Source organism: Mobula hypostoma, chromosome X1, assembly GCF_963921235.1.
Source record: "Mobula hypostoma chromosome X1, sMobHyp1.1, whole genome shotgun sequence".
In the NCBI taxonomy this organism is placed as follows: Eukaryota; Metazoa; Chordata; class Chondrichthyes; order Myliobatiformes; family Myliobatidae; genus Mobula; species Mobula hypostoma.
Genome location: NC_086128.1, coordinates 26,036,755 through 26,061,234, shown reverse-complemented (window position 1 = coordinate 26,061,234; position 24,480 = coordinate 26,036,755). Strand labels below are relative to the sequence as shown.

The 24,480-nt window shown below is 50.2% G+C and overlaps 1 protein-coding gene across 1 annotated transcript in view; it reads left to right on the top strand.

Moving 5' to 3' along the window:
* espl1 (extra spindle pole bodies like 1, separase) overlaps positions 1-19,616 on the top strand; it is a 52,097-nt gene extending 32,481 nt beyond the window's left edge. Inside the window, exons 14-28 of the mRNA XM_063037807.1 lie at positions 4,113-4,241; positions 8,262-8,418; positions 9,428-9,537; positions 9,866-11,104; positions 11,368-11,529; positions 11,638-11,851; positions 11,968-12,173; positions 12,931-13,058; positions 14,055-14,177; positions 14,738-14,897; positions 16,725-16,900; positions 17,183-17,287; positions 17,547-17,662; positions 18,543-18,626; positions 19,448-19,616. Of these exons, the coding sequence (XP_062893877.1) occupies positions 4,113-4,241; positions 8,262-8,418; positions 9,428-9,537; positions 9,866-11,104; positions 11,368-11,529; positions 11,638-11,851; positions 11,968-12,173; positions 12,931-13,058; positions 14,055-14,177; positions 14,738-14,897; positions 16,725-16,900; positions 17,183-17,287; positions 17,547-17,662; positions 18,543-18,626; positions 19,448-19,616 (3,278 nt within the window). The remainder of the gene's footprint in view (positions 1-4,112; positions 4,242-8,261; positions 8,419-9,427; positions 9,538-9,865; positions 11,105-11,367; positions 11,530-11,637; positions 11,852-11,967; positions 12,174-12,930; positions 13,059-14,054; positions 14,178-14,737; positions 14,898-16,724; positions 16,901-17,182; positions 17,288-17,546; positions 17,663-18,542; positions 18,627-19,447) is intronic.
* Positions 19,617-24,480: the final 4,864 nt, after the last annotated feature.

The window sequence follows — 24,480 nt, the reverse complement described above, 5'->3', positions numbered from 1 at the left end:
GCTGTAAGTCGTATTTCAGCTTCTTGGAAGGAGTTAGCTTGGGTTGCTATGCATAGGTCATCTGCATAGATAAACCTGCGTGTGTTAGGAAAGGTTGGTTGGTCGTTTGTGTAGACATTAAATAGTAGAGGTGCCAGGACTGATCCCTGTGGTAGTCTGTTCTTTTGTGGATGCCACCTAATCTTAATTCCATTCATTCCTACATAAAATCTACGATTTTCTAGGAGACTTCTTATTACTTTGACTGTGGTTTCGTTCTTTAACATTTTAGATAATTTCAATGGAAGGCCTCTGTGATTCAGTGTCGTATGTTGCTGTTAAGTCAATGAATACTGCCCCTGTAATTTGCCGCATTTCAAAGCCATCCTCAATATACTGGGTCGAGTTCAGGACTTGACCGCAGAAAGAGCGGCCTGGCCTGAACCCAGCTTGGTCTGGTGTTAGATGATCTTTGACTAAGGGATATTCTTTTCAGTATGAGTCTCTCGTAGAGTTTATAGAGGGTGCAGAGCAAGGAAATCGGTTTGTAGTTTTTAGGCATTTTGGTGTCTTTATTGGGTTTTAGGAGAACAACTTTGGCTCTTCTCCATGTTTTAGGTATCTTTAATGATCTTAGGCAACAGTTAAAAAGGGACAGAAGCCAGTGGAGTGCTTTAGATTAGATTATGAGGACACACAGTCCTATTTTATTGTCATTTAATAATGCATGCATTAAGAAATGATACAATGTTTCTTCAGAATGATATCACAGAAACACATGACAAACCGACTGAAAAACTGACAAAAACCACATAATTATAACATATAGTTACAACAGTGCACAGCAATACCGTAATTTGATAAGAACAGACTATGGCACAGTAAAAAGTCTCAAAGTCCCTCGAAAGTCCCATCATCTCAGGCAGATGGTGAACCTCCAGCGCTGCAGACTTGCCGATGCAACATCCTGGAAGCATCCGACCACAGTCCGACTCCGAGTCCATCCGAAAACTCCGAGCCTCCGACCAGCTCTCCGACACCGAGCACCGAGCACCATCTCTGCTGAGCGCTTCGACCCTGGCCCCGGCAACAGGCAATAGGCAAAGCCGAGGATTTGGGGCCTTCCCCTCTGGAGATTCTCGATCGCACAGTAGCAGTGGCAGCGAAGCGGGCATTTCAGAAGTTTCTCCAGATGTTCCTCTGTGCTTCTCACGGCTGTCTCCATCAAATCAGGATTGTGCACGGCCCCTAGTTAACACATACGCTATCATTCGGACCGGCTGTGTGCACTGCGTCGCGCCGCCATCTTCTCCTCCCTCCTACCTCCTAGGTCCTAGATGTTTAAGGAATTCATTAAGAATCCCATCTATGCCAGCAGCTTTGTTGGATTTTAGCTGTGATACTTCATCCTTTAATTCTTCTAGGGTGAGAGGTGGGAAGTTGTTATTCCTGTTTGAGAGAGCTGACTCTATCTCCTGAGATGCTTTTTCTTTTGTCTCCGTTCCTTGTTATTTGGTTGACCATTTAGTATCAGTTGGTGGGCAACCTGATTGGGTGTTACAGCAGCAATTCTCTGTGGTGGTCTATTGTCTGAGTTGAGTTTCTGAACAGTTGCCCATGCCTTCTTACTGTTCTTGGTCATGTCTGTTTTCTATCAGTTCCTGCCAACACTGTTGTCTCTCTTGGCTCAGTAGGGACAGAACTGACTCTCCCATTTCAATTGTATCTTGACCAAATGGGTCTTGGTCGTATAACTTGACATACTCATTATAACTTTGCTTGATATCACTAGTCAATCCCTGAATATATTTGGTTCTGCAGCCTCCAGGTATGTTGTGCTGTGGTACTTTCCAGATTAGTCGGACAAATTCATCATAATGATCAGGTTCTGGTGGTATGGTATCGATAAGTTGATCAAGGGATTCTGCGAAAGATGTCTAATTCGCTTTTCTCAGGTTAAATCTTGGTAGGTACAGTACTTTGATGGTACAGGTCTCAGAACTGGAAGGGATTCTACCTGGACTGGATGGTGTTGGGATTTGGGTATATGTTGGAGGACTGTTCGTGTGAAGAGGTTGGAGCTTGCCGAGGTAACAAAGGCAAGGTCTGGGTTGTATCCTTTTCTCCATCTGGCACTTGTGAAGGTAGGGGTGTCCTTTGACTCGTATAGTAGCTCAAGGCTGTTGTTTAGAGCCCATGGTACAACTTCTTCTCCATTTGCATTGTCATCTTCATGTCCCCAGTTGGTGCTATGGCTATTAAAGTCACCAATAATGAGGTACATTTTGCCCTGGAGATCTAGGTTAGGTGGCCACATGAATGGTTCATTAGGGGGTTCGTAGACCAAGATGATATTTATGTGTTTTGTTTCAACTTTCAGAAGTTCCACTGAGCCAGCTTGGATGTTTGCTGTGCTCACTACTATAGATTTCTCTTCAACAAAGATTGCACTTCCATAAGTTTGGCTAGGGATGTCAATAGCCAAGTGTATTCCTGGTACATAGGGTTGGTTGTTCAGCCTATGAGTTTCTTGTATGCACAAGATGTCCGGTTTTAAGTTTGCCAGGATTTCTGCTTTACTGTGGCTGAAGCCTTTGATGTTGTGGCTACCGATTTTCATGATTTCCAGTGGGCCGAGGGCTTATCCTTTTACCACCCACTGGATCACTTGGTCTGGCTTTATTAGATAGTACAGTATTACAAATAAGACACATGGGTTGTCATGATCTGACAGGAGCATAATAAAACCATACACCAGGTATGTAACATTGTATTGATGCACTTCCTGTAGTTCTGTTTCTTAGCAGGATTAGAATTCAAGGCTTTGGGGCCGGCTGGTAGCGCAATGACATTGGTGCCAGACCCAGAAGTGGAGGTTCCTGGGTTCTAAACCAGTCGGGTCCGCTCCCGAGTACATTTTCCACCTGTGCTGGGTTGAGTGTCGAGATCACAACCCGACCTCGTAAAATAAAGGGAAAAATACGGCGAAAATGTCTGTGTGGGGAGTGGTGCGCTACACAGTCTCTCTCCCTCTCGCTCCGCGCCTTATAAAAAGCCATGAAAAAGACATCATCATGGACACGCACAGACTCACACGCATGCACGCAGGCACATGCCAAAAAAAAAGAAAGAATTCAAGGCTTCAGACTCAGGGATTGCGCCATACATATTTATCCATCGTTAGTGAAGCTAAATTAAAATTTAAAAATTAACATAAACAGGTCTCATGTTTCAAGTTAGGGTGCTGCTCAGAGCCACCCCCCACCCCCGACGACTTCTATTTTTCTAATGCCCCCTTAGGACACGTAACCGCCCCCATTGGGAATCACTGCCCTACACCCTTCCTGTAATGGGGCAACCAGAAATGAATGTAGTACTCCAGATGCGGCCTGACCAGTTTTATTAATCTGTGACATAACTTCCTGACTCTTGAACTCAGTACCTTAACTGATAAAGGCAAGCATGTCATATTTTTACCAACTTTTCGAACTTTGCGACCATTTGTAGGGAGCTGTGGACTAGGACCCCAAGATCCCTCTATATTGATGCTATTCCTGCTATTAACTGTATTAACTTTATATTTGACCTCCCAAAGTGTAACACCTCATGTCCCACCCCTGAATCTCCAAAGTTCTACAGAATAAGGTCTCAGCCTGCCCAGCATCCTCCCAAAAACTCAGGTCCTCAAGTCTTCGTAAATCTTTTTACCAATTCTCCTGGAGAGTAAAATAGCAAGGCAGTGTTCATGGACTATTCAGAAATCTGATGGTGGAGAGAAAGCATCTGTTCCTAAATTGTTGTGTGGGTCCTCTCCAATGTCAGTAAGAAGAAGAGGGCATGTCCTGGATGGTGAGGTCCTTAGTGACAGATGCCACCTTCTTGAGGCATTGCCTTTGATTGTGGAGAGTGTTGTGCTTGTGATGGAGTCGGTTAAGTCTACATCCCTCTGCAGCCCCACATGAATACGAGGGAATGGAGGGCTATGTATGATACACAGAAGGAGGTCAAAAGGTACAAGTTTGCATCGAGATTGGCACAACATCATGGGCCTAATGGCCTGCCCAATGCTGTTCTCTTCTATTTTATGTTTGCCCCTCTTCCCTCTGCCCCTTCCCCCCTCCCCCCAACTGCAGGTTGGAGCTCAGCAGAGGCTGCCCTGACAGACTCCCACAAGATGCTGTGTGGCATCGTGATGCTTCTTTGCCCTGGCATGCTGACATTTGGGAACAGCCAGCCTGAGCTGACCTCCCCTCCAAACTCAGGTAACTTCTATTTCCCAATTTCTGGATCTTGGTTTCTAGACCCACAGATCCTGCTGATTTGCTGTTGATAAGGTGGTTAAGGAGGCATATGGTATGTAGCCCTTCATTAGCTGGGGGATTAAGAGGCATGAAGTAATGTTGCAGCTTTTGTTGAGATATGTTGAAGTTGTATATGACGTTGGTGGGGCCTAATTTGGAGTATTGTGTACAATTCTTGTCACCTTCCTACAGGAAAGGTAACAATAAGATTGAAAGAGTACAGAGTAATTTTACAAGGATGCTGCCAGGATTTGAGGACCTGAGATATGGGGAAAGGTTGAATTGGTTAGGACTTTATTCCCCGGAGTGTATGAGAATGAGTGGAGAATTGATTTTATCATTTACAAGTGCAGCATGGTAACAGGTCTTTCTGGCCCAACTAGCCTGCAGCAATCAGTAACACCCATGTGACTTACTAATTCGTACATCTTTGGATCTTCGGAGGAAAAGAGAGCACCTGGATGAAGCCCATGCATTCATGGGATGAATGTACAAGCCACTGACAAATAGTGGCGGAAATTGAAGCCAAGCTGCTGATGCTCTAACAGTGCTATGCTAATCACTATACTACCGTGACAATTCTTATAGAGGTGTACAAAATTATGAGGAGTATACATAGGGTGAATACATGTAGGTTTCCCTCCCCCCCCCCCCAGGGGTAGGTGAGGCTAGAGCTAGAAGTTGTAGGTTAAGGGTGAAAGGTGAAATATTTTAAGGGGTATCTCAGGGAGAACTTCACTCAGAGTGGTGCAAGTGTGGAGTAATCTGCCAGCAGAGGTAGTGGATGTGGATTCAATTGTAATATTAAAGAGATGTTTGGATAAGTACATGAATGAGAGAGGTATGGGGGGTATGGTTTAGGTGCAGGTAGATGGGACTAGCAGAAGATCAGGTCAGCATGGACTAGATGGCCTGAAGGGCCTGTTTCTGTGATGTAATGTTCTATGACAATAAAACTAGTTAGACTACATTTGGCGTATTCTGTTCAGTTCTGGTTGCCTCATTAAAGGAAGGAAGGATGTGGAAGGTTTAGAGAGGGTGCAGAGGAGATTTACCAGGATGCTGCCAGGATTAGAAAGTATGTCTTATGAGGAAAGGTTGAGTGAGCTGGGGCTTTTCTCTCTGGAGTGAAAGAGGGTGAGAGGTAATTTGATAGCGATATACAAGATGACAAGAGATCGAGTAGATGGTCAGAGACTTTTTTTCCAGCGTGCAACGGCCAATCCCAGAGGACATCTGTTTAATGTGTTTGGAGGGAAGTTTAGGGGGGATGTTAGAGGTATGTCTTTTTACACAGGTGTATTGGTTTATTATCATATGTACTGAGATGCAGTGAAAAGCTTGTCTTCTGTACTGTTCACACGGATCAGATCATTACACAGTGTATTGAGGTAGAACAAGGTAAAATAATAACAGAATGCAGAATGAAGTGTCACAGTTACAGAGAAAGTGCAGTGCAGGTAGACAGTAAGGTACAAGATCATAATGAGGTAGATTAAGGTCAAGATTCCATTTTATCGAACAAGAGATCTATTCAAGAGTCTGATAACAGCAGGAGAAAAGCTGTCCTTGATCCTGATAGTGTGTGCTTTCAGGCTTTTGTGCCTGGAATGGACTGCCAGGCATGGTTTTAGAGGACATTTAAGAGATTAATATAGGCAAATGGTTGTAAGAAAAACGGAGGGTTATGGGTAAAACACACCAAACACTGGAGGAACTCAGCAGATCAGGCAGCATCAATGGAAATGAATAGTTGATGTTTTGAGCTAAGACTCTTCATCAGATTATGGGCTGTATAGGAAGGAAGGGTCAGATTGTTCTTGGAGTAAGTTAAAAGGTCAGCATAACATTGTGGGCTGAAGGACCTCTTCTTTGCTATACTGTTGAAGGGACATTAGCTGAGCCAGCATTTAGTTACTCAGTATGGAAGCAGAATCTCAACCCGAAACAACTGTGCTCCATTTCTATCTGACCCACTGAATGCCTCCAGCAGTTTGTGTTTTCACATTTAATTGTCCTTGCAGTTTAAAAAAAAAGGCGGGAAGTCTTGTTGCCGCTTTATAAAACTCTGGTTAGGCCATATCTGGAGTATTGCATGCAGTTCTGGTTGCCCCATTTTGCCCCATTACGGAAAGGGTGTAGGGGCTTTGGAGAGGGTGTGAAGAGGTTCACCAGGATTAGAGAGCATGAGCTACAACGAGAAGTTGGACAATCTTTTGTTGTTTTCTCTGGGGTGGCAGAGGCCGAGGGGAGACCTGATAGGGTTTATAGGATTGAGATGCATAGATAGAGTAGACAGGGAGTAACTTTTTCCCTGGGTTGAAATGCCTAATACTAGAGGGTATGCATTTAAGGTGAGAGGGAGTAAGTTTAAAGGAGAACTTTTTTTTTTTACAGAGAGCAGGGAGGGTTCTGGGATGTATCACCAGGGTGGTAATGGAGGCAGGCACAATAGAGGTGTCTAAGAGGCTGTTAGACAGGAACCTGGATATGGAGGAATATGGGCATTGGGTAGGCAGAAAGGATCAGTTTAAGTTAAGCATTTAATTAGTTCAGCACATGATCATGAGCCAAAGGGCCTGTCCCTGTGCTGGACTGTTCTGTGTTCTATGAAATTTTGGTGAGTTGCTGCAGTGTATCTGGTAGATGGTATATCCTGTGTATGAACATAATACAGTAGTACTATGTTCATAATAGTACATAGTACAGTACGGGCCTTTCGGCCCACAATGTTGTGTTGTTCTTTTAAGCCACTTCAAGATCAATCTAACCATTCCCTTCCACACTGCCATAGCCTTCCATTTTTCTGACATCTGTGCTTATTCAAGAGTCTCTTTTATGTCCTCAATGTGTCTACCTCTACCACCACCCCTGGCAGTGCATTCCATGCATTCGCCATGTCAAAAAACAATTTGTCTCTTCCGTCCCAACGCCCCCCCCCCCGTAAACTTTCCTCCACTCACTTTAAACGGGTGTCCTGTGTTATTGGCCATTGCTGCCCTGGGAAAAAGATACTACCTGTCCATTCTGTCCATGTCTCTCATAACCTTATACGCTTTTGTCAAGTTGCCTCTCATTCTCGTTCACTAGAAAGAGAAAGGCCCTAGCTGGCTCAACCTTTCCTCTCTAATACAGACAGCATCCTGGTAAATCTCCTCTTCACCCTCTCTAAGGCTTCCACACCCTTCCTATAATGAGATGAACACAACAGAACACAATACTCCGAGTGTGGTCCAATCAGGGTGTTATAGAGCTGCAACATTACCTTGATTTCATTCCCACAACTAATAAAGACCAAACCACCATAAACCTTCATAATAACCCTATCAACTTAAGCGGCAACTATGTGTGATCTGTGAACTTTGACCTGTAACTGAGCCTGCTACGAGCGGTGGGAAAAAGAAGTAGGAAGATTGGGATATCAAAACTTTATCTTTTAATGTACAAGAGGACTGTTCAAAAGTCTTAATACATTCCTCATATGGCCCAATAGGATTGGTGTAGTTGAGCAGAAAGGTTGGCATGGACTGGGAGAAAAATAGAAATGCAAAATATACCCTTGGTGCAAAAAAAGCAGGAGTGGTCCCTAGTGTTGCTGTACTGAGGTGGTGATCAGGGTTGTGCTGGTTGGTTCAGGAACCAAATGATTGAAGGGAAGTAGCTGTTCCTGAACCTGGTGGTGTGGGACTTCAGGCTTCTGTACCTCCTGCCCGATGGGAACTGTGAGAAGATGGGATGGCCCGGATGGTGGGGATCTCTGGTGATGGACGTTGCCTTCCTGAGGCAGCACCTCCTGTAGACACTACCCATGGTGGGGAGGGATGTGCCACAACACTCTGCAGCTTCTTAGATTACTGCGCATTCGGATTCATGTAGCCAACTATGGTGAAATCATTCAGGACTATTTGTACACCTCCCTCCACCCCCCACACCCTGCCTCAACCCTCCCCCCTCCTCTACCCCCCCCCCCCCGGATTGCAGGGGACAATCTCTACCAGAAGTGGCTTGTGCTGTGCTCTTTGCTCACCTGCTCCTGCCGGTTGGTGCGGCTTCTGACAGGAATCGGGAATACGCAGGAGGCGAAGATGTTCTGCCTGGAGGCCCTGAGACTGACCACCAAATTGCAGTGTGTCCGACCGTAAGCTGAGGGGCCCCTTCTCTGTCTGTACCCCGCCCCCGCTCTCTCTCCTCGCCCTATCTCTGCTTGATAAGAACTAGGAGCAGGGTGTGTAATCTCATCCATAGTGTTATAGAGGACTGAAATAGAGCCCATATCCCTTTAAATCTTTCCTACATCTACCTGTCCTTTTTAAATGTTCTTAATATACCTGCCTCAACTATTCTTCTGACAGCTTGTTGCATATATGGACCTCTGGGTTGAAAAGTTGCCCTCAGGTCCCCTTTAAATCTTTTCCCTCTTACCTTGAACCTGTGCCCTCTAGTTCTTGATTCCCCAACCCAGGGAAAATGACTGACCACCCAACTTGCCTACACTCATGATTTTATATTCCATAAGGTCACCTCTCAGTCTAGTATGCTTCAGGGGGAAGAGTCTGGCTGATACTCAGGACCTCAGGACTCTAGGGGAAATGAGTATACATTCACCACTCTTGTGCCCTTCAACATTTTATAGATACTGTTCTCATTTGCACCAGGGGAAAAAGACTGCACATTGACCCTACTTGTAAGACCATAATACTTTGGAGCAGACTTAGGGCATTCAGCCTATCGTGTCTGTTCTGCCATTCAATTATGACTGATTTACTATCACTCAAAGCCCCATTCTCCTGCCTTCTCCCCATAACCTTTGATGCCCTTTTTAATCAAGACCTATCAACTTCTGTTTCCCAATCATCCTCTCCATGTTCACTCTATCTATGCTTCTCAGGATTTTTATGAACCTCATTCTCCTATACATCAATGGAAGAAACACTGTGCACTCACCCTATCTACATCTCTCAGGATTTTATGCACCTCTAACATCACCCCTCAGTCTCCGACACTCATGGGATAAAGGCTGTGACTGTCCACCTTCTCTTTTCTTTTGCTCTTGGTGGGGGGGGGGGAGAAAGGGCTCCAATGCTCACCGCCCCCCCACCCTATCTTTCTATTCTTCTATTCACCCACTGCCCCGTCCTTCCTGGCAGGTGTGCACAGATGTTAGTGGCCAGTGCAGAGCTGGAGTTGCAGAGGGGCGAGCATGCGGCCTGTGGGCTGGAACTGGAGCGGGTGCTGGAGCTGCTGGAGTCCGAGACAGGTCCGTCCCTGGGAAGGGGTGGGGGAGGTGAGAGGGCAGTGGGGTGTGTGGGGAGAGAAGAGGGGCCAAGTGGACATGAAGAAAGGATGGGTAGTATGGTGCAGATGAAGAGGGATGGGAGGCAAGTGGAGAGGGGAGTGGGGATAGAGATGGAAAGAGTGGTAATGGGGGTGTGGAGGGAAAAGGGAAGGAGGATGCATGTGGGGAATGGGGACGGTGGAGAAGACGAGTTGGCACGGGTGGATTACAAGGGAGGTGGAGGGGAGAGAGTGGGATCAGAGTGTTGCCCCAACTCACCACTGACACCACTTTCCCCTCTTCCCTACAGAATTTGGTGCTGATACCTCAACCGATGGCAAGGGCAGCAGGAGGAGGATTTGTCCCTCAAAGGGCCGAGTGGCGGAAGTGGAGGGGGAGGGGAATGAGAGGGGAGAGGAGGGGGAAACGGCCTCTGCCTTCCTACGGGTCTGCCACTTTTCACCTGCACCTTACCCTTACCCCTGGGGACAGTCTGCCTCGCCTGAGCTCCAGCCCCGGTCCCTGACCCTGCCCCGGGCCCTGGCACACCCTCCCATCTGCTCCTGCGCCCACTGTACTGACCCCACCCTGTCCTCAACCTGCCTGCGCTGGGCACTGGTCCAGGCCGGCCTGGGACAGCATGAGGAGAGCTGGGCCCTGTTGCAGGCTGTGCTGGAGAGGGCTAGACCGAGGGCTGCTCGACTACATGATAGCCTGGTCCGAGCACTGCAGGCCTCACGCCTTGTAGGCCGAGGAATGGGTGCCCCAAGACTGGGATGCCGAAGAATGGAGGCCCCAGGAGGCCAAGTGGTCAATCAGGGCTCCAAAAGCCGTAGGGTGGAGGCTTTGGGCCGTGTAGACCAAGAGATGGGCCCAGCAGGCGGGGAAGACCCTGCAACTGACTCCGCGGTGCTGGGGCCTTGTGAGGCGGCTCGGTCCTACTCGCAGCTGGCCTGGTTGAGCCTGGGCTGCGAGTGGCCGGTCAAGGTCCAGAAGCAACCTCTGGGGGGCCTGGAGTGGCTACGGCCAGGCAAAGGGGGCCCCTTGGAACTGGAACTGACCCAGGCCTGGGCCTCCCTGCTGCTGGTGCAGGCCCTGGGCTTGCTGGGTCCCCTGTCCCAAAGGCAGGGATGCAGCCCATTGGGGCTCTTCTCTCCATCCTGGGGCTGGGCACGAGCACAGGGGCAGGGACAGGACCCTCCTTTTCCCTCCCAGGCGAAGGCAGGGCCAGGCCTGAAGCCCCGACGAGAGAAACCTTCTCGTTTCCGGGTGCTTGAGGACAGGTCAGACATGGTTTGTGACCGGCCCAGAGCTTGGGCGCGGACCCGGCTGAGGAAAAAGTTTGACGACAGTGAGGTGGAGTGGGACGGAGACCCAGCTGCAACTCCTGCAGCAGAGGCCTCCCCCTCCACCACCACCGCGTCCTCCACCTCCTCAGCCAAAAGTCAAGGCGGAGCTCCTCAGAAACGCCAGTCCAAGGCTCGCAGGCCCCGGCAGGGGGCGGGAAGAGGCAGGCACGATGCTAAGAGAGGGACGCAGGCCAAGACAGGTGAGTCTAGAGGATGTGGGGGTGAGGGGAAATCAATGGGGGATGGAAGGATGAGGGGTGGGGGCTGTGCTGGGCCTCAGAGGAATTTGACTCCTGGAGGGAGTTTCCTAATCTTCAGGGGGAGGGGAGCTTCCTTGCAATTCCCTATTGTGACCACGCTCTTGCCGAGTGACTGAGGTAACTCTCCACAGGTCTCTGAGGAGGGAGAGAGGGAGCCCCACCATCTTACTCCCTTTCTCTTTTGCACTGCTTCCTCATCCTAGGCTCCCGCAGACAGCCGGTAGAGGAGGTGCCTGAGTCCGAGGTGCTGAGGCGATGTGAGTTGGCTCCTCAGAAAGGGCCGAACACACTCACACCGGAGAGGAGGGGGAGACAAATCCCCGGTGATGCCCAGCACCCTCCATCCACACTGGGATTCTCTGCAGGTAGGTGGGAAGGGAGTGAGGGATGCAGCGGGGAGTCAGGTGGAATTTTATCTCTCACCATCCCTCCTCTCTTCCCCCCCATTTCTCTTTCTTCTCCCCCTCCCCCAGATGTGACTGCGCTGGACTCTGTGTACTCCTGCCTGACAGAGGCCGTGGCCTCCATTAGCCACTGCCCACCCAGTGGACTGTACGCCAGAGCATGCCGGCTGCTTGCTCTATGTGTGGGCTCTCGGGACCCCCACACCACCGCCTTCCTCCTCAGCGAGTCTCTGGCCATCACCTCCCGTCACCAGATGATGCAGAACCTCCACCGTAAGGCCCTGTGAGTGGGGCAGGGAGAGGGAGGGAGGGAGGAGTGACACTTTGGGCTGTGACTGCATTCACATGCCCCCGCTCTGTCTCACTCTGTCTCATCCTATGATCTCGCTCCACCCACAGGAAGAACAGGAAGGCGCAAGATGCGGATGTGACTGCCCAACTGCAGAAGCTGAGCCTGAGTAACAACAGGAATCCTGGTCCTAATCCCCACTCTCTCTACCTCTCTGAGCTACACTCAGTGTTTCAGTTCCGGGGGGCCGAGCCCAGTGCTTGGGCCCAGGATGGAGCTGCCGCCTTCCGGGAGCAGCTAAGGCACATTCCCGCGGGTAGGGCAGTCGATCTGGCTCTCGGCCCCTCCATCACTACATGCCTCTGTTGTCTGCCACATCCCTCTGCCTCCCCCCCAACTACCCATCTAAAGTCACACGGATCCTTTCAGTCCACTATAGTGCCCCTCCCCATTGACTTTGCCTGGTTGGAGGGAGAAGTGAGACCCTCCCCCTCCAACTCCCACCATTCCCTGTGATTAAACCCCTGCCACCTTTCTCTGCTCCCCCATCAATCCCCCCCCCCGCTTTAGCCCTCCTGTTGTCTGCCATATCCAGATGTCGTCTTGAACCCACTGGTGGGTGGGTGGATGGAGGGGTGAGACCCTTATTTTCAGTCCCCCGTGCTAACCCTCCTGTTCCCTGTACCCACTCCATCCAGACATGAGGGGTGACCCTTCCTCCCCCCCCTCAGTGACACCCTCCCCCACCCACAGGCCAGACATGGTGGTCTCCCTGTTGGTCACCCTGGTCAGAGGGAGAGTAGAAACCCACCTCCCCCACTCCCACTTTATTTAATCCTCTCCCACTCTCTCCCTTGCCCCTTTAATCCTCCATGTTAGACGTAGTTGTCTCCCTGTTGTTGTCACTGGTGGAAGGAGGAAGGGTTGAGACGCCCACCTTTGATCCCCCGCAGTAATTCCCCTATTCTTTGCCCCTTGTCCAGATGTGGTGGTGTTCTTGTTGCTCTCAGTGGGGTGAGACTGTTACCTTCCATCTCCCGTGGTAATCCTTCTGTTCTCTGCCCCTTGTCCAGATGTGATGGTGTGCCTGTTGACGTTGGCTGCTGTGGGCCCGCACGACACAGGAGATGTGCTCCTATTCACCAGGCTGGAGAAGGGCAGGGTGCCCATCAGTGTCCAGATACCCACAGAAAGCGGCACAGTGAGTGGTCAGTCAGGAGGGAGGGAATCGCGGAACCTTGGGTCCAGACCCTGCAGGCATCAACGGCTTGAGCTCTCTGTCTCATCTCATAAACCCACGTCCCTGAGGGCAGACAGTGTTCAACCTGGCCAGACTTGCCAACAAATTATTATTTGGTTTGTTATTGTCACACATACTGAGGTACAGTTTTGCGTGCCTTCCACAAACATCATTTCATCACATCGATACAAGGGAAAAGCAGTAACCAAATGCAGAATCACAAACACAGGATTCTGCAGCTGCTGGAAATCCGAGTCACCCTCTAACCCCACCCCCCCCATACCCCTCTACCCTCCCTTCCCCGCCCCCACTCTCCACACAGGCCACATCTGTAGTATTGAGTACAGTTCTGGTCACCCCATTACAGGAAGGGTGTGGGGGCTTTGGAGAGGGAGCAGAGGAGGTTCACCTGGATGCTGCCTGGATTAGAGAGCATGTGCTATAAGGAGAGGTTCAACCAACTGGAGTTTTCTCCGGAGTAGCAGAAGCTAAGGGGAGACCTGATAGAGGTTTATAAGATTGAGAGATATAGCTAGAGTGGACAGTATCTTTTTCCTAGGGTTGAAATGTCTAATACCATGCATTTAAGGTGAGAAAGAGGTACTTACAAGAGGCAAGATTTTTTTTATATATACACAGAGTGGTGGGTGTCTGGAATATCCTGGCAGGGATGGTGGTAGAGGCAGATACAATACAGGCATTTAAGAGGCTGTTAGACACATGGGTGTACAGGGAATGGAGGATATGGACATTATATAGGTAGAATGGATTCAGTCTAATTTGAGATTGTGGTCAGCACAGTCAAGGTGGGCCTAAAGGCCTGTTCCTGTGATGTACTGTTCTGTGAGGACACAGCCCAAGCTGTGTGGATTGATCAGGTCTCTTCCTATGGAAGGGAGGATTGGGACTGTGGAGACTGGAGCCAGGAAGAGTAACAGAGTCATTGCTCCCTCCTAGGTCTCGGTCAGCTCGCTGCTGGCAGAGTTTGATGCCATCCTGAAGGAGCAGAAGGAGATCAGCAACGTGTCGGAGCTGAAGGCTTGGTGGGAGGGACGGACTGCCCTGGACCGGCGGATGAAGGTGGGTGCTGTGGGGGGGTGGAGACCCCTCTCTCCAACAGACACCCCTGGACCAATGGGAGAGGGGAACTGGGGGTGAGAAAGAAGGGATGGACTCCTCTGGACCAATGAGGAGTGAGGACTGGGAGGAAGAGAAGAGGGATGGGCATCTCTGGAAAAATGGGGAGTGGACTGGGGTGGGGAGAAGAGAAGGGATGGACGCCTGGACCCATTGTGGGGGGGAGAGGAGTGGGGAACAAATCGCACTGTGCATGTGAGGATGGTTATTGGTGTTGCATTCTCCCTCTGGAGTGGAGGCACTGGGTACTGCTTCCCCTGTGTGTGAGGGATGGGGTTGAAGGGGTTGTTGCCTCTCTGCTAGAACCCTCCTCTAACTGCTCTCTCCTCTTTACCTCCCCCCTCCCTTCACCCCTTTCCCCTCTTGCTCTCTTCTCCTAACCTTCCCCCATCATCACCCCTTCCCACTCTTGCCCCTCCCCTTCAACTCTTTACCATCCTTTCTCTCTCCTTTCCCGCCGACTCCTATGCTGCCCTACACCCCTTTTCCCGTGCCTCACATAGCACTTAGTGGATTCTCTGGAGACCGGTGTGCTGGGCTGCTGGAGGTGTCTGCTGCTGCCTAGTTGCCCGGACACCCAGGTACAGCAGGAAGCAGAGGCTTTTGGCCGTTTCCTGGAAGAGAGGGGCTACCAGTACAAGCACCAGGACCTGCTCAAGGTAGGTGACTACAGAGCTGTACAATACAGGAACAGGCCCTTTGGCCCACTGTGTCTGTGTCGTCCATGTTGCCAGATTAAACTAATCTTTCTGCCAACAGCGATCATATCCCTTCATTCCCTGCATTTCCATTTTAAATGCCTCTATGGTATTTGCTTCCACCACCATCACCCCTGGCAGCACATTTGCAGGCACCCACCACTTTCCGTGTGTTTAAAAAAAACTTGTCCTACACATCTCCTTTGAACTTGCCCCCTCTCACCTTAAATGCATTTTCTCTGGGATTAGACATTTCCACTCTGGGGAGAAAGATACCAGCTGTCTACTCTATCTATGCCTCTCATAATCCTATCAATTTTTCTCAGGTCTCCCCTCAGCCTCCACCATTCCAGAGAAAACAAGCCAAGTTTGTCCAACCTCTCGTTATAGCTCATGCCCCCTAATCCAGGCAGCATCCTATGTGTGTTCTAGCTTCTTCCCAGGATGTTCATCTCCATACTGGAGGCTCCAATGGACAGAAACAGACCCTATAACACACCAAGTCCACACTGACCAGCCATCCATCTACACTCATCCTGTCCATACCCTTCCCTACCTTACTAATCCAAGTGCTGGTCTAGATATATACAGAGCAATACAACACAGATACAGGCCATTTGGCCCAACTATCCATGCTGCCCACCCAACTTGTCCCCAATTTCCTGTGTTCGGTCCATGTCTTTCCAAGCCCTGGCTTAACCAATTCTTCTGGCAGCTTCTTTCATAAACTCACCACCCTCTACGTGAAGAAGTTGCCCCTCAGGTTCCTTTTAAATCTTTTCCCCTTATCCAAAACCTATGGCCCCTAGTTTTATACTCTCCTACCCTAGGGAGAACATTGCAACCATCCACCTTATCTACACGTCTCATAATTTTAAACACTTCTCCAAGGTTGCCCCCTCATTCTTCTACGTTCCAAGGAAGCTACATTACCAACCTGGCCAACCTCTGCCTATAACTCAGATCCTCTAGTCGTGACCACCTCCTTATATATCTCCTTTCACTCTTTCCTGTTTAACCATGTCTTCCTACAACAGTGTGACCAAAACTGTACGCAGTGTGGCCTCATGATTAACTCATGCAATTTCCTCACCACCCTGTCCACCTGTGACTCCACTTCCAACTTCAATGTTGTGAAAGTCTCTGCTCTTAGGCAGTGTGTTGCAAATCCCAGCCTCCTCTTAACTTTCTCCCTCTTAACCACCAACCACTTACTTTAAACCTGTGGCCTATGGTTTTTGGCACTTCTAGGGTGAAAGACTGTGACTAGTCACCCTATCTATGTCCCTCACACTCTTGTACACCTATGTCAGCTCCTCTGCCTCAAGGAGAATCCATCCCCTGTCTGATCATGGTGGAGGGATGGTGCATGGGCAGAGAGAGCGAGGGGTTAGCAGGAGTGGGAAGAGCACAGGGTAAGGTGAGCTGAAGGAGAGAGAAAGGGGAGTGCAGGGGAGAAGATGAGGCAGTGCATGGAAGGGTGAGGGGAGAAAGGGGATACTGGGCAGGGAGAGGAGCAGGAGGAGTACAATGGGCAGGGGCAGGTGATGGGGAGAATGTGCGGGGGTATGGTGGGTAAGGAGAGTGTGGGAGGGGAAGGGGTGATTGTGGGAAAATGGGGGTAAAGAAGGGGTGAAGATGTGAAGGTGGGGTTAGTGCATGGGAGGGTGCTGGAAGGCAGATAATTGAGAGGACATATGTTGGGGAGGGGTGGTGAGGATAGAGTATGGGGAGTGGTGGAAAGAGTCTCCTGCCTGCCCTTGTTCCTCATACACTCTGCACCCTCAGGTAGTGCTGAGCGCCTCGCACCTGCTGACTCCGCTGGACATCCAGTCCCTGTCCGAGGGCCTAAGGGGTGGCTGTCCTTCCGAGGTGGGTGACTACCTGCAAGGGGCCGTGGACAGGCTGAAGCTCCTCACCGGCCGACACACCAGGCAGTCTTCCCAGCTCATCCTCATGTTGGACAAGGTAGGGGCTGGGGGCTGGGGGAAGGGGGGAGTGGCTGAAGGGAGAAGCCTCAGCAGGAGTGAGGTTTCTGACCCTCCATCTGGTCTGCTCTGTCCCTCTCCCAGCTCCCTGGGTGGTACGGGTCAGGGGAATGTTCCAGGGGAGTGGGATTCCAGGATTCACTCCCTCCCCACCCCCTGTACCCAAGGGGGTAGGTACACTGCTCTCAGTGGTTGTGAGAAGAGACAGGGTTGTTGGGGGTGGGAGGTAAATGGACTCCAGATTAACCCCTGTAATTTACAGGATCTGCAGAGACTGCCCTGGGAGAGCATGCCCTTACTTCGAGGGGGCAGAGTCTCCCGACTCCCGAGCTTCCAGTTCCTACTAGGATACACCATCACTAAGAAGGTGAGTATATGGGGTAGAGTTGGTGGGGGGGGGGAATGGGGACACTGGCAATTACAGATCATCCTCTCCACCTCCCTTCCTCTGAGCCTGCTCCCCGCTCCCTCCCCCCATTCACTACTTCCCTGGGAACTCTATTGTCAAGAAGGTTCTGTGCATTTGTGTGTCTGCCTCTCACACTTGAACCCAAGCATTTAACCACCCCTCTCTTTCTCTCTCTCTCTCTCTCTCTCTCTCTCTCTCTCTCCCTCCTTCGACCCAGCACCAGTTGAAGTCTGTGCTGACGGAAGGCGTGGACCCCGGAAATGTTTTCTATGTCCTCAATCCCCAGGGCAATCTGCCCAATACGGAGAAGACCTTCAAGGCCTGGTTTGAGAGGTTTGTCTCATCGACGATTCGCAGGGCTGGGCTCTTAGTGAGACTGTGGTTTCACCTCCATCCTCCCCCACGGCTCGCTGCTAGCCTTCTCCAGGCATGTGCCTGTCACAGCCAGGAGACGGATAGGGTTAAATCTGCACATCTCGGGTTGTGGCTTTGGGCATGGAAGGTTTAAATACTCAGGTCTGGGGACTGTGGCGCTCAAGAGGAGGGGGTTAATTCCTCGGGTCAGGTGTCATGACTCTGGACAAAGAGGTTAATTCTTTGGGTGTGGAGGCTGTGATCCTGGAAAAGGGGGTTAAATCCTCAAGTCTAGAGGTCATGATCCCAGAGAGGATAAATCCTGAACTCATGGGTCATGACCCCAAAGAGTAATTAAATCCTCAATGATGACTCTGGGCATCGAAAAGCTTGTGCCTGGGCTAATTCTTCGCACACCCAAAAACCTCTACACCCTCCCATAGACAGGGCTGGACACATCCCCGGGATAACATGTTTTTTTTTCTCTCTCTCCCCCTCACCCTTCCACCTCTACCCCCTCACCATCACTTACCCCCCTCCCCCTCACCCTCTCCCCCTCACCCCTCACCCTCTCCCCTCTCCCCCCTCTCCTCCCCCTCTCCCCCTCTCCCCTCTCCCCTCTCCCCTCCTCCCCCTCTCCCCTCCCCCTTCCTCCCCCTCTCCCCTCCCCCTCTCCTCTCTCCCCTCCCCCTCTCCCCCCACCCTTCACCCCTCTCCCCTTCTCCCCTCTCCCCCTCCCCCTCCCCTCTCCCCCTCCCCCTCTCCCCACCCTTCTCCCCTCCCCCTCTCCCCTCCTCCTCTCCCCACCCTCTCTCTCGCTCTTCCCCTTCCCACCCCTTCCCTCTCCCTCTGCCTGCAGGAAGGAGGGGTGGGATGGTGTGGTAGGGCGAGGACCCAGCCAGGAGCAGCTGAGATCAGTCCTGTGTAACCGTGATCTCTACCTGTAAGTGATCTCTACTTTGGGGGCGGCAGGAGGAGGGTGGGTGGGGGAGTCGGTTGTGAAGGAAGGGCAGTTCAAGGGAAGGTGGGGGTGGGGACTGGAAGGCTCTCTGGACAAAAACTGTCCTCTGCAATACCCACCCCACACCGAGGAAGTGGGAGCCGGTCACTGAATCAGACAACACGTGTTTCCCACCTGAGCTAGTCCTATTTTCCCATGCTTGTCCCATATCCCTCTGAACCTTTCCTATCCATGTACAAGTTTCTTTTAAGGGCTGTTAATGTACCTGCCTCAACCTCTTCCACGTGCTGATCACTCTCTGGGTGAAAAGGTTACTCCTCAAATCTTCCCCCTCACAAATTGATCTCTTCTCTCCCACTCCCCGTCTCTCTGATTAATCCCACTCTAAAGGATCCCTCCTTCCCTCTTGCCCCTCACTAACAAATCTTATCCCTCACCTCTCTCTAATTGATCCCCCGATCGATTCCCCCTCTAATGGAACTCATTCCTCCTCCTCCCCTTCTCCTCTCCTCCTCTCCTCCCCTCCTCCCCTCCCTCCTCTCTGATCAATTTACCCCCTTCCTCAATAGATCTCCCCTTAACTAATGGATTTCTATCTCCAACCCACTATTCTCATTCATTAATAGATTTCTCCATCCCCAGTGGATTTTGCTCCCACCCAGGTATGCTGGTCACAGAGCAGGCATCTGATTCCTGGAGGGACAGGGGATCTACCCTCACTAATTGATCTCCACCTTCTCTCCCACCACCCCCCTCCCTCACTGATAATCTCCCCCTCATTAATGGCTCTCGGTCTCGCCCAGGTATGCCGGTCACGGTGCTGGCGTCCGATTCCTGGAGGGGCAGGAGATCCAGAAACTCAGCTGCCGGGCGGTGTCTCTACTTCTGGGCTGCAGTAGTGCCACGCTGGCTCTTCGTGGCAATCTGGAGGGTGTCGGCATTGTCCTCAAGTACATGATGGCCGGCTGGTGAGTCTGAGAGCCGGATCCTCTACTGGGGTGAGGGAGGGAGGGGTTATGAGGGGAAGGAGAAATGGATAAAACCTCCTTGTGTATCAACAATCAAAGTGCTGGACGTTCTGGCTGGCAGACTCTTCAGGCAGAGAATCCAGTCAATGTTTGGGCCCTGGAGCGGGCCAGCACAATAGCAAACCCACTGCACCCTTCCCCCTAAGACCCTGCCCATTTGAACTGTCTGTCACAATGTAAAGAATTAGTTTATTATTGTCACGTACCAAGACACAGTGAAAAGTTTGTCTTGCATATCGTTCATACAGATGCAAGACAAGCTTTTGTGGTGGTGTGGTAGTGTAGCAGTTAACGTAACACTATTACAGCGCACATGACCCAGGTTCAATTCGGCAAGCAGTTTATACGTTCTCCCTGTGACCCCATGGGTTTGCTCTGGGTGCTCTGGTTTCCTCCCACATTGCAAAGACGTATTGGTTAGTTGGTTAATTAGTTACACACGTGTAATTGGGTGGCATGTGCTCATTGGGCCCAAAGGATCTGCTACCTTGCTTTATCTCTTAAAAACACTTAAATAGATAAGTTTATTACACAGTACGTTGAGCTAGAACAAGTTCAAATAATAAGAGAATGCAGAATCAAGTATTATGGTTACATAGTGCAGTGCTGGCAGGCAATAAGGTACAAGATCATTGTGAAGAACATCATGAGGTTAAGTGTCTATTGTACTAGCCACCTGTTCAATCGTCTAATAACAAGTAGGGCACAATCTGTCCTTCAGCCTGGTGGTACATGCTTCTGACTTTTGTATTGTCTGCCCAATGGAAGAGGGGAGAAGAGAGAATGTCCAGGGTGTGTGGGGTCTTTGATTATCCTGGTTGCTTCACTGAGACAGCGAGAAGTGTTGGAGTTCGTGGAGGGGAGGCTGTTTACCCAGGAGGTCAAATGTAAGGGAAAAGTACACTGTTAATGTCAAGACTCTTAACAGAACTAATGAGGTCCAAGTCCTTAGCTCCCTGAAATTGGCCACACAAATAGACAGGGTGGCAAAGATGTAGTACGGTAACTTTGCCTTCATTGGTCGGGGTGATAAGTACAAGAGTCGGGAAATCCTGTTGCAGCTGTATAAAATTCTGATTGGGTAGCATTTGGGCGTTGTGTGCATTTCTGGTCACCCCATTGCAGGAAGGGTGTGGGGGCTTTGGAGAGGGAGTGGAGGAGGTTCACCAGGATGCCGCCTGGATTAGAGAGTATGAGCTATAAGGAGAAGTTCAACAAACTGGAGCTGTTTTCTCTGGAGAATCAGAGATGGGTGGGGGGGGGGGATCTTTTTCCCGGGTTGAAATATCAAAAATGAGAATCCATGCATTTAAGGTGAGAAGGGGAAAGTTCAAAGGAGGAGTGCAGGGCAAGTTGTTTTTTTTTTAAAAAGAGTGGTGGATGCCTGGAATGTGCTGCCAGGGAGACCTGTGTTTGAGGCACATATGATAGAGGTGTTTGAGAGGCTGGAGGAATATGGACAATGTGCAGGCTGAACAGATTTAGTTTGATTTGGCATCGTGTTCAGGAGAGAGATAGTGACCCAAAAGGCCTGTTCTTGTGTCTTAAATGCAGTGAGTGTGTCTGATTCCACCACCTCCCTTCCAGGTATCACCTACTCTCCATGTGGGGAAGCTTACCCTTCAGGTCCTTTCTATATTTCCCTCCCACCTTAAACCTATGCCCTCCAGTTTCTGAAAGCCCTGCCATGGGTCCTCACTTCTGACTGGCTCAACAGCTGACAATGTAATCAATACACCCCCTCCCACCCTGGACATCCTCTCTTCTCCCTCCTCCCATCAGGCAGGAGATACAAAAGCCTGAACGCATCTACCACCAGGCTCATGGGCAGCTTCTAGCCCACTTGAATGGTCCTCTTATACAATAAGATCTGCTTATAGTTCATGCCCTCCAATCCAGACAGCATCTCTCCAAAGCCCCCACATCCTTCTATCATGCAATAAGACTATTGAACAGACCACTTGTGCACGAAGTGATGAACTCTTGACCTCCCACTCAACCATTGGCTCATCTAGTCCATGCTGACCTATTTTTCTGGTGAATCTAATTGACCCAGACCCCTTCCATCCATGTACTTTTCCAAATTATTCTTAAATGTTGAAATTGAACCCACATCGAGAGGGGGGAAGTGGGAAGGGGGAGCGGGATATGCAGTGCGGGACGGGGAAGGGGGAGCTGGGTAGGGACTGCGGGATGGGGAGGTGGATCGGGGTGGAGGTTGTGGGGAGGGGGAGTGGGGGGTACAGGACGGGGCAAGGGGTGTGGGATGGGGGTGAACTGGGGGAGGGAGTGTGGGAATGGGGGTGGGGTGGGAGAGCAGGGCGGGGGAGTGGGGTGGGGGAACATGATGGGGAGGGGGAGTGGGAGGAGGGGGAGACAGGAAGAGATTGTTGGACCAGGGGATGTGAGAGGGAAGAGAGACAGATAGGGAGGGATGGGACTGATGGAGACTGGGAGATGTGTGGAACTGGGAAAAGAAGGGGGTGGGTGGGAGTGAGATGGGGAGGGAAGGGTACAGGTGGAGAGTGGAGACAAAGGTGTATGGAACTTGGGAGAGGAAGGAGGAGTTTGGCAAGACAGATCGGTGGAAACAGGTGAGACAGATGGGGAGGGGGTGGACTGTGGGACAGGAGACAGGGCAATCTGGGTGTGACTGCGAAAGACTAAGACAGGATCGGAGGGGACAGTGGGTGAAAGTTGGATACAGAGATGGATATGCGTGCGAGCAGTGGGGGTGGGGTGGGTTAGGCTCAAAGGTGACAGTATAAGATGGGAGATACAGATGGGGAAGAGGGTGGGACTGAGGAGGTAGCAAGGGTGTAACGCTGAGGCTTTACAAGGCATTGGTCAGTTTTGGGCCCCTTATTGAAGAAAGGATGTGCTGACATGGGAGAGGGTCCTGAGGAGGTTCATGAGAATAATTCCTAGAATGAAAGGGTTAACATAAGTGTTTGATGGCTCTGGGCCTGTACTCACTGGAGTTAGTCAGTGAATACTGACTCTTTGGCCTATCTAGTCTGTGCCAAACCATTTGAACTGTCTACTCCCATCGACCTGCATTGGGACCATAGCCCTCCATACCACTACCTTCCATGTACCTATCCAAACTTCTCTTAAACGTTGAAACAGAGCTCACATGCACCACTTGCACTGGCAGCTCGTTCCATGCTCTCACCACACTCTGAGTGAAGAAGCTTCCCCTCATGTTCCCCTTAAACTTTTAACCTTTCACCCTTAAGCCATGACCTCTTGTTGTAGTCCCACCCAGCCTCAGTGGAAAAAGCCTGCTTGCATGTACCCAGTTGATACCTCTCATAATTTTGCATACCTCTATCAAATCTCTTCTCGATCTTCTACATTCCAAGGAGTAAAGTCCTAACCTATGCAATCTTTCCTTATAACTCAGATCCCACTGCAAGCCACATTCGCCTTTCTCACTGTCCACTACACCCCCGATCTTAGTGTCATCTGCAGATTTGCATATCCAGTTAACCCCGTGATCACCCAGATCGTTGATATAGATGACAAACAACAACGGACCCAGCACTGATCCCTGTGGCACTTCACTTGTCACAGGCTTCCAGTCAGAGAGGCAACCATCTACTACCACTCTCTGGCTTCTCCCACAAAGCCAACGTCTAATCCAATTTACTACCTCATCTGGAAGGCTGAGCAACTGAACTTTTTTGGCCAACCTCCCATGTGGGACCTTCTCAAATGCCTTGCTAACGTGTATGTATACAACATCCACTGCCTTGTCTTCATCACCTTCCCTGGTAACTTTCATTGGCCTTCCCACATCCTGCAAAAAGGAGTATTCTATTATCTAGCCTGGCATCCTTACTGTTCTAACTAGGCATCTAGAAAGAAGAAAGGACAATAAACGGGGGATGGGGGAGGGGGGGAATCTCCTTTCATTAAAGGCTTAAAGAACTAAAAGTGAAAAAATCTCCACTCTGACAATGGTCACTCCATTTGTCGCAGCCGTACATTAATTTGTTCTTGCCAATCAGTCCAGAGTGGTCAGAGTTGGAGTGGAGATTTTTTCGTTTTTAGCTCCAGAAGATTGATTGGCCGCTGCTCAAAGCACCAAACCTCTGCAAATCGCTGCCTTTTGTACTCAGTCAGCAAACCTGAGTGAGCTACGTCTACTCAGGCTTCTGGTCTCTCCAATTTGCCGCTGCTCAAAGCATCAAACTGCCACGAATTGCTGCCTTTTCTACTCAATTGGCAAACCTGAGTGAACTATGTCTTCTCAGGTTTCCAACCTCTCTGATCTGCCGCTGCTCAAAGCAAACTTCGCGAGTCGCTGCCTTTTGTGCACAATTGCTGAACCTGAGTGAGCTACGTCTTCTCAGGCCTCTGATCTCCAATTTGCTGCTGCTCAAAGCTCCAAACTGCTGCGAATTACTGCCCCTTTTTACTCAGTCAGTGAGGTATATTTTCTCAGGCTTCTGATCTCTACTATTTGTCTCTGCTCAAAGTACTAAATTGCTGCAAGTTGTGCCTTTACTACTCAGTCAGCAAACCTGAATGAGCTAAGTGTTCTCAAACTTCCAATCTCTCCAATTTGCTGCTGCTCAAAGCATCAAACTGCCACAAGTCGCTGCCTGTGGTACTGGATTGGGAAACCTGAGTGAGCTCCGTATTCCCAGGCTTCTGATCTCTGATTTGCTGCTGCTCAAAGCTCCAAAATGCTGCAAATTACTGCCTTTTTCTACTCAGTCAGAGGACCTGAGTGAGCTATGTCTACCCAGGATTCTGATCTCAAATTTGCTGCTGCTCAAATCACCAAACTGCCGTGAATT